At 45.4% G+C, this 9,718-nt stretch overlaps 1 protein-coding gene across 1 annotated transcript; it reads right to left on the reverse strand.

Annotated features, from left to right (window-relative positions):
• Positions 1-45: 45 nt before the first annotated feature.
• LOC115457432 lies at positions 46-6,087 on the reverse strand. Its single transcript, XM_030186851.1, has 3 exons — positions 5,956-6,087; positions 137-2,290; positions 46-53 (listed from the first exon to the last, which is right to left on the reverse strand). Exons 2-3 carry the CDS (start codon positions 2,280-2,282, stop codon positions 46-48), a joined length of 2,154 nt encoding a protein of 717 aa, XP_030042711.1. The 5' UTR covers positions 2,283-2,290; positions 5,956-6,087.
• Positions 6,088-9,718: the final 3,631 nt, after the last annotated feature.

Raw genomic sequence — 9,718 nt, forward strand, 5'->3', positions numbered from 1 at the left:
TCACTATCTGTGATTTCTTCCCCTCCCAGATCCTCTCTGATGTCATCATGTGACTGCTGTAACAGTGGATCATGTTGGCTTTGGGTCTCTTGTCCATCCTCCTCCATGTCTCCTCCAGTTTGCTGGATTGTGTCACTATCTGTGATTTCTTCCCCTCCCAGATCCTCTCTGATGTCATCATGTGACTGCTGTAACAGTGGATCATGTTGGCTTTGGGTCTCTTGTCCATCCTCCTCCATGTCTCCTCCAGTTTGCTGGATTGTGTCACTATCTGTGATTTCTTCCCCTCCCAGATCCTCTCTGATGTCATCATGTGACTGCTGTAACAGTGGATCATGTTGGCTTTGGGTCTCTTGTCCATCCTCCTCCATGTCTCCCCCAGGTTGCTGAATTGTGTCACTATCTATGATTTCTTCCACTACCAGATCCTCTCTGATGTCATCATGTGACTGCTGTAGTAGTGGATCATAGGATGCCTCTCCCTCCCCATGCTGTGGCTCTTCTCCATCAAAAGTTCCAAATGAAGAGTTCGTTTGCATACCATCAGAGATGCCCACGAGGGCTCCACCCATCCCTTTAGGTAGCAGGCAACCAGAAGGTAAAATGTCAGGTGACCAGCTTCTTTGATTTTGCAGAGATGCTTGTCCTGAAGAATCAGTTAAGTCCTTTTCCATCAAATGCTGCAATGTTTCTTCAAGGTCTCTTTTATTTTCCAAGATGTTGCTACTGGTGCTTTGCACAGCAGTAGGGCTCTCTGTGCCAGACATCTCATGTGCAATGATATCCATAGACTTGCTATCCAAGTCCATGTTGTTTACATGGAGCTTCCCTTTCACTTGCTCATTAGACAGGTTTGTTTCTTCTTTGCTGGTGTGAGACACAGAATCATGGGTTTGTAAGCACATGGGAGAGTCTGAGTGCTCCTCTACAAACTCTTGGAAACCCCTGTTAGTCAACAGACTGTGCTCCAGAGATGGACCCAGAGCCAGTTCAGCTGGCAGATCTGATGAAATCAGTCCATCACTCTCCACAGCGGGAAGAAGACCCTGCTGGAGTTCATGGTTAAAACTCAGCTGCTCCTTCGACTCATTACTGGAACACATAAAACCTTCCTCTTGCTCCTTCTTCCCCAAGGGTTTCTTTCGTGTTCCCTGTATGTCGGCTTTCTCTTTCACTTGTAGGGGTTCTTCCAAAAAGAGATGACATTCATCCTGCACAGAATCCAACAAGTGTCCCTCTGCAGACTGCCAGTCTGCATCTGACTCTTCTTCAGAAAGGGGGCATTGTTCAGAGTTAGTGTTCAAAGTATCTGTGGAAATGGTTGATGTCCTGGCACTGCCTGGAACTTTTACTGTCAGGGATCTGCCAATATCATCAACGCAATCTCTGTCAGTGGGTGATTTATTACAGGTGTCTTGCACCTCTGTCGGATTATGAGAACTGTGTGTGCTGACATCAGACTCAGCTTCATCAGGAGGGATATCGCAGGACTCTGCATAACATGTACTAGTACCGTGGTTGGATTTAGTAGCATGGTGCGTTTCATCACCAGTGTCAGTGGTGCCTGTCTCTGTTTGATTTGGGTCACAAACCTGTTTGCACACCATGAGGCTGTCATTGGTCTCTCTGGATTGTATATCTGAACAAGGAGCATCAGTAGACCCTTTGGGCTCCCCAGCAACACTAACATTGGTTTCTTTGCACTGCACATTGAGGGACAATTTTCTACTGGTGTCCTTGACCTCTTCATCATCAAACGGTCCATTGCAGATGTTATCAGTAGACCCTTCACTTGTCTCCTTGAACTGCGTGTCATGGTGTACCTCACCCATGATATTTTGGGACTCCATAGTCATGTGGTGATTGTTCTTGCCCTCTTTGGATCCCTCAAGATCATGAGATCCTCGATTAGAAACTTTGTTCACCATCTCCATTTGAAGTCCATCACTAGTCTCCCTGAACTCTAGGACATGATCAATGATCCTTTGGGACCCTGGGTCCATATGATGATTCTCCCTATCCTCTTCAGACCCCACAGGAGCACAGGATCCTTCATCGGAGTCTTTAATTTCCACCCTTTCATAAGGTTCATCTTTTTCCTCTTTGATTCTGTCCTCATCTTGTGGGGCATCACCAGTGCCCATGGACACCAGGCTGTCAGGTTGGACACCTTCATCAGACTTAAGGCTAGCTGGGGTGCTGCTCTTGGCTTCCTTGGATGTCAGGACAGCAGTGGCCTCACTGTTGGTTTCATTTGATGCCATACCAGCCTCCTCTGGCATTTTTCACCCTGGAAATAGAAACAGAACAGCTTAAAACTGTGAAATCAAGAAAGAGGCCACAGAAGTGCAATCAGATTGCTTTATCACGCTACTAAAGAACAACTAAGTAGAAGTGACATTTTCAGAAGAGGGAGGAGGTGGGTGGGTCCAGCAGCCACCCAGTGCTTTTTATTTACCAAATAACTTAGATTTGTTTTTAGCAGATCCCGGACCTATAAGTGACAGTACCTGCAAACATTTCATCCAGGAAGAGAAAGCCGAGTCTCAGAACTTGAGGGGTTAAAGAGATACTGTTTCTAAAGACTGCATCTGGATTTTGATCTCTTTTGTATGTATACACTGTATACATGCACACAGAAATTTCCCCCCTGAGAGAGCTCAGGAATCAGCAGTGCAAAGGTTGACACTGGGGTCTCTGAGATAGCTGTGGACTGTCTATATTCTGTGGTCTGGGACCCAGTAGTTGGAGCCAGAGACACAACACTCCTTTTTCCACCCCACTCAGGGTTTATAAACCTTTGCCATATCCTACTTTCACTTGTCTGTTGGGATGACAGAGAGGGAATATTAGAGGTTTTTAAAATCATGAGTGAGATGTTTACCATGAAACTAATTAGCAGCATATAGCAAAACTCATTTAAGGATTTTCCATCCAGTGCAGTATTAAAGCTGGAAGATGTGATCAATGTTTAAAAAAAGGCTATTTTTCATCTAGGAATGAGCAGTAGGCAATGGATGTTCCCGGTAAGCTCTTCCGTGGACTTCCGGGTGACATTGATTGGCAGTTGGCGGAGGCAGGATGTGGGGCTTGATGGATCATGGTATTGCTCTCCTACTGCGCAGGTACATCAATGCTCTTTCTGCCGCGGTCTGCTCTGAAGAAGCTGTTTTGATTGTCTTTCCTGTCCCAGCTTGTCTAAGTCCTATGTACCAGGAATGTTGAGAAGCCCAAGTGCAGAGAACAAGGACCTCAGGGCAGGGTGGGGAAGGGAAGGATAAGGTGTGAGCTTGGTGGCTGGAGATGGTTTATGGGGAAAGTAACAGAGGGAGAGAGACAGAAGAAGGTAAATTTGTAGGGCTAATTTTATTAGTCTCTTAAATGACATACAGAAAATTGTTTGGCTACATCTGCATGTAAGAGGAAAGCGTGTGCCTACTTTTACACGATCTGCATGTAGGCATTCCCAAGCGAGGGTGGAGTTTGGGCGAGGAAGAGTTGCAACGTACATGCATATTTTGTAAAATACATGCAAAGCTTTTCCGTGCAGCTGTGCCTTTGGAAATTACTTTTGGGAGCTGCTTTGTAAAGGTGGCTTATCTTGTCGTTATAAAATAGGCTTACAGGAAGTGCCTTTTTGGACTTCTCACATGGGCATCCTGTTATAAATTAGTCCCGTATTCGGCGTGGACAGCAACAGATTCTGTGCGGAAAATCCACACTAAGAAAGTACTGTCAAGATAAATAGAATAAAGGGCCACAAATTGGACAGAGAAGGTAGAAATGCCAAGAAACCAGGCTGTTCATGCAGAACTAGAAGCAGAAATGTATAAAATTGAAAGAGCAGAAAGAGAAAATCAAAGACTCTCCGCCAAAGAATGAGCAGGAAAAACTCTCTAATCCTGGGGAAAGAAGAGCTGGAACAGCAAATCTGTGAGATCCTGAACCCAGGTTCAAAGCTGAAATGCATTTCCTCCTGTACTGTGCAAAAAACCAAAGAGAGAAGAGATGCACATTTCCCAAAGAGCAGAGAGAGAAAATCAAAGACTTTCCACCAAAGAATGAGCAGCAGGAAAAACTCTGAACCTGGGTTCAGGATCTCACAGATTTGCTGCTCCAGCTCTTCTTTCCCCAGGATTAAAGCTGAAATGCATTTCCTCCTGTACGGTGCAAAAACCAAAGAGAGAAGAGATGCACATTTCCCAAAGAGCAGAGAGAAAAAAAGTCAAATAACTCCAAAAAAGAATGAGCAGCAAAAACTGTTTTAACCCTGGGGAAAGAGGAGAAACAGCAGCTGGAGCAGCAACCTTTGTGGGATGATATGCTTTGATGTCCCCATGCATACCTCCTACCCACCCCCATCCTCCCACCCTGTCAGACTGTCATAGTAATGCTTGAATGTTTTCACTTATATACACTGTCAGCTAGCACATTTGCTTATTTCCGATCTGACGAAGAAGGGCAACCTTGGAAAGCTAATCAAGAAATGTATTAAGTTATGTCCAATAAAAAAGGTATCATCTTATTTTCTTTTCCATGTTTTATTTTGTTTGATTTCTATTGATAAACTTAAGAGTGGACTAACACGGCTACCACACTCCTCTACTTGGGATTCTGTAGAATCTAGGAATTGTCTTTATTATTGACATTACTGTTATTATTAGAATAAACGTTATGATATTTTTCTTTTTCACCTCTTCCCCCCCCCCCCCTCCAACCACTATTGGGATAATTTTGAACCCGATCCCACCTCCCCTCAGACCTCAAATTTAAAAGTTTGAAAGGGAAAATTTAGGTTGTTTCCCTCTGAAAATTTGGAGCAGCAGAATTTGCACCTCCTTTAAGACCTTTGTGCAAAGTCACTGTAAGGTATTAAGGATGGTTTCCAAATGAAATTCCCACATATACTTTCCCTTCTTCAACAGGCCCAGGGAGTTTATCTGAATAATTTTCCTTCAGGAAAATATATTTGAAAATGTGTCCTCCCTGTGTCTTCTTTTGACAAACCTACATACTAATTGCTATCGCAATAAAGGTTGGCTGCTGTTTACAAGAGGGATTGGCTCTCAGTTTACTGCCTAAGCCCTTAAGATCTAGTGTCCAATCCCTGGTCCTTGTCGCCTACGTGCTCGTTTCCCTGCAACGTCCTTGCATCTTTGAATCACTTCCCTGTGTTTACACAGCAAACTTCGAAACTGCAGTCTTATGTGCAGGAGGGCACAGAGCAAGGTGGTGGGAGAGGGATCAGTTTGGGGGTCTCTAAGACAGCAACCTGCTGGATTCTAAGTCCATGTTCAGAGCTAACCGAGATCACATCGTCCTGGATTCCTTTCTGCTGACTTTAGGTGTGACTCAGCCTCTCCCTCTGCTTCTTTAGCAGCAGTTTAAGAAAAGTAAACAGACGCTGGAGGTGGAGAATACGATCACTTCCTACCCTCGGAGCCCAGAGCCCCATTTCTCATGTGCCCTTCTAACTCTGAGCAGAGGGCAGATCTCCTTTATACACAGCACACGGGGTCCCAGTGTGAGCAGGAGGCAGGTCTCCTTTACACAGCACACAGCCTGAGCAGAGGACAGGTCACATTGTCTTAGGCCGGTTAATCTCCTATCCCCTCATTACTACTGTGGGGCAGGAGTGGCTCTACCAATGGAAGATAGACCCCCCCCCCCCAGGTCTGCTAATTGCATTCCAGAGGAGGGAAAGCTGTAATGGTTGGGGACTGGACTCTGTCCTCCCCGGTGGCCTCGTCCCCCGCCCTGTACTTCTGTCAGTGAACACTGCTTGCCCTGTGCCCCTTTACGGATAAATGGTTAACACCATTATAAAAGCACTGTATGCACCTCTGCTCCTTTCCGCTGGAAAAAAAAAAACCCAAAAAGCAAGAAAGATTTCTGGCGTTTAACAGCAAAGAGTCGTGGGGAGGGCTGGGAGTTTTGAAGAAGAGCTTCCCTTACCAGTGATGGGTGAAAGGGAGGGTCACATCCTTCTTCTGTGAAGTGGTGGGCCTGGGGGCAGGCTTTGATCTTGGGGCCCCCTCCCGGCCTGGTCTGCTTCTGCCCTGCTTGGGTTTAAAGGTTTGCACCTAGGCAGGAGTGGTTCCAGGTGAGTTCCAGGACACTCCTACCTCTTGGGGCTGGCCAGGAAGCAGACGCTGGGCCCAGGGCTTGATTCGCCTGTGAGTGTGGGAGGGTAGATCCAGGGGGCAGGGGCATGAAGACAGACACAGGCACTGCAGACACATAATAGTATATAACAGGCAGGAAGAATGATACTTCTATGTTCATGTAGTATGAAAGAGAGAGAGGCGTGTGCTTATGGTTTAGCACAGGGCTTCCTAATGCAAGCCTAACGCCAAATTTATGTGTGCCGATGCAGTATTCAAAACTATATCTTTCTTCTCACTCCACTGCTTTCAGTTGCTTGGCCCCAACTCTTTGGAATAGGCTTCTTACTCACCTGCGTTTGAAGCCTTCCATGAAGAAATTTAAGATATGACTTCATTCCTGGCTATTTGGTAAAGCCCTATCCTGACGTGGATTAAGCTTTTGAGTCGGACCAGAATTTTTTTCTCTACTTCTCTTGCACTCTGTAACATTTTGTGTCCTGTTATTTCAGCGTCTTCTGGTAATTTATTGTATGCGTTTGTCGTCCCTGCCTGTTGGTTGTCTGTTTCTGTTTTTTTGCGATTAAAAGTGTGGGTAACAAGGCTCTGAATATATAAGTCTGTAGCTAAGATATGCACTGACTGGGGAGAACACACGAGGGTCTGCTAGTGCTTTGTGCGTGTTTGAGCAGAAAAATGTATATCGGAACATATCTGCGCAGATGCTGGGATGCTGCTCTGTGTGCAACATGATTTCTGCACAGAATAGCACGTGCCAGAGGGTTCTTTTTCTTCTCGGACTTGTGCGTAACTCTAGCTGCCCCGAGTGCAGAATCAGCACTTCTATTCCCAGGTTCTTCATGGAGGCTATGAAAGAAGTTGTGGGGGCCTGTAAAAACGGCCATTAAATCCTCACAGATGCTACTACGGAATGAGCTAAACCCTCAGCCTTTAAGACTTCTGTGCATTTCTCTTCATTGGCACAGAATAGCAAACAGAGTCATTGCCATTGATTTTAATGTGTTTATTGTTTCCCCATGACTTCTGGAACAGGCTAAAGCACAAAGTGAAAGGAACCCTTATGAGACAGAGTAAATGGCAGGGCCCAAAGACTTAGAAAAAGCAGGAAACAGGAGATACTTTAGAAACAGAGGACCAAGAAATATTACTACTACTACTTATCATTTCTATAGCGCTACTATACACGTGTAGTAAATTTAAAACAAATCGAAGAAAATGTTTCTTCACTCAACGTGTAATTAAACTCTGGAATTCATTGCCAGAGAATGTGGTAAAGGCGGTTAGCTTAGCGGAGTTTAAAAAAGGTTTGGGCGGCTTCCTAAAGGAAAAGTCCATAGACCATTATTAAATGAACTTGGAGAAAATCCACTATTTCTGGGATAAGCAGTATAAAATGTTTTGTACTTTTTTGGGATCTTGCCAGGTATTTGTGATCTGGATTGGCCACTGTTGGAAACAGGATGCTGGGCTCGATGGACCGTTGGTCTTTCCCAGTATGGCAATACTTATGTACTAGACGTACCACAGTGCTGCGCACTTGAACATGAAGAGACAGTTCCTGCTCAACAGCTTACAATCTAATCAGGACAAATAAGGGAATTACTGAGGTGGGAATGACAAAAAACAGGTACTGAACAAGTGAGTAAGGGTTAGGAGTTAAAAGCAGCATCTGCTGCCATGTAATGCAGGGTTAGCGTTTGTTCAAACCCCATTTCTGCACCCGCGAAACTGAGGGCTAAGGTCATGCTCACCCTGCACTTGCTCTGCGCTATCACACGTGCTTTACAGCATTGGCCCAAGTTCAGCAGGAGCAGGAAGTTACAGAACAGACACACGCACAGCTTTCCAAGTCAATCTGCCCTGCAGTTCAAGTTTCACATGGCCTGGATTTGCAGAGATGCTCCAAGGCACAGCCTTATCTGGGATCAGAGCTCCCCAGGCAGGTCCTGTCACACTCTCAGGATTACCCCAGAATGTAATGGAGGCAGTGTATGCAAATCCAGTTCATGCATATTTATTGTGGCTATCCTGAAAACCTGAGTGGCAAGGGGTACTCCGTAGGACCGGACTGGGGAAGCATTGAGGTCTGGCTGCCCCTTAGGTTCCTCTTGCCCTTTGTCCTTGTCCTCCTGCAACTGCAACAGATATCTCACAGTAGTTATGTACAGTTTGAGGATATATTTTGTAATTTCTATGTAGGTTCCTGATAAAGGAATGGGGGAATTTTAGTAGGTGTAAACAGTTTTGGGATTCTACTGGGAAGAAGTAAATCAAGAATGTTCCTGACATTCAGTACAGCCATGTTCCCTGAGGTATCCCTCATCAACTCTGCACAAGAGACCATTGGTTTATTCCTTAACATATGTGGCTTCCTATGATGTCCCATTCTGCATGGACTAATTATATCGCAGGACACATGTGAGTCGTTTGTGGTTCCCTTGTTAGCATGTTCACATCTAGGCAGCTGTTTAAAAGCAGGAATGTGGTTATTTACTAATTTGATTGAGAGCAGCCCTTAATTAGCATGTGAAAGGGACTGCATTTTCCACCCTGATCTTTCAGTGCCCTTTCCTCCTCCTTCACCTCTCTGCTGGGCCAGGCAGATCAGAGATGGATAATGTGGGAGTTTCCACATCAATGAGAAGCTGAAGTGACATACCAGATTTCTGTAGGGTCACTAAACAAGTTAATCCAGTCTTAATATTGCTCAAGTGCATGCATGGAAAGTCATTGCTGCTTTTTTAAGAGTATTGAAAACTACAGCTCCCTGCATGCAATGGGGATCAACCTGTTTGGTTGCTTAAACTGAGATAGGGACCCTTTACTTTGCTAAGGAGCAGGCTTGGGGATCAGGCAAAACCACCTCCTGCTACTCACCTGTCCCTCTCCAGCTAGATTCCGACAAGGCATCTTTGTCCTTAGTGGATGAGGGAAGGAAGACATTGTACAGTGAAAACCTTCAGGAAATGCAGTGTCCTCAGCAGACCTTAAAACAGGGGTCTCTTGGAAGGACAGGCAAATGTAAGTACCTTCTCTCTGTCCCCGGTCACCAATTTCCTTCCACCTTCCACTCTGATTCCCAGTTGTCTTTCCCTATTTCCCATCCCCCCCCCCAACACCTTGCCCAATACAGATTATAGGAGAAGAGGGGCTCCTTTCCTGACTTTTCATCCTCTGCCATCTCTCACTTGCATTTTAGTCATTTTTTATCCCCTCTCATGACCCTGGTGCATTGTTACCCTTGGGAATTGATTTGAATGCAGGTAGGTTACAGGGGTTTTCAGTGCTGCTGGTGCCATAGATCTAAAATGATTATGCCTTCATCTCTCTTTTTGCTGATAAATGCTTTTCTGAGAAGGGTGGGAGGGAGCCCCATCTCACTGCTGCTAAGACCTGAAACAGGAACAATAAACTCTCCTCAGCTTCCCTCTTTTTAACATTATTTTTGCTGACATGCTATCCGTCCTGCCCTGATTCATGTCAGGGGCTCCTCTCCACCTCCCTCCCTGGCCAGGTGTGACCATGAGACAGTTTATAAGGAGTGCCAGGAAGAGCCTGGAGTTGGAATGAAAGCCCCTGTTCCCCTACCTCTT

This window comes from Microcaecilia unicolor, chromosome 14 (genome assembly GCF_901765095.1).
Source record: "Microcaecilia unicolor chromosome 14, aMicUni1.1, whole genome shotgun sequence".
Lineage (NCBI taxonomy): Eukaryota > Metazoa > Chordata > Amphibia > Gymnophiona > Siphonopidae > Microcaecilia > Microcaecilia unicolor.

Coding starts and splice junctions, on each gene's coding strand:
- LOC115457432 (XM_030186851.1), bottom strand. CDS start 2,282: ATGCCAGAGGAGGCTGGTATGGCATCAAATGAAACCAACAGTGAGGCC.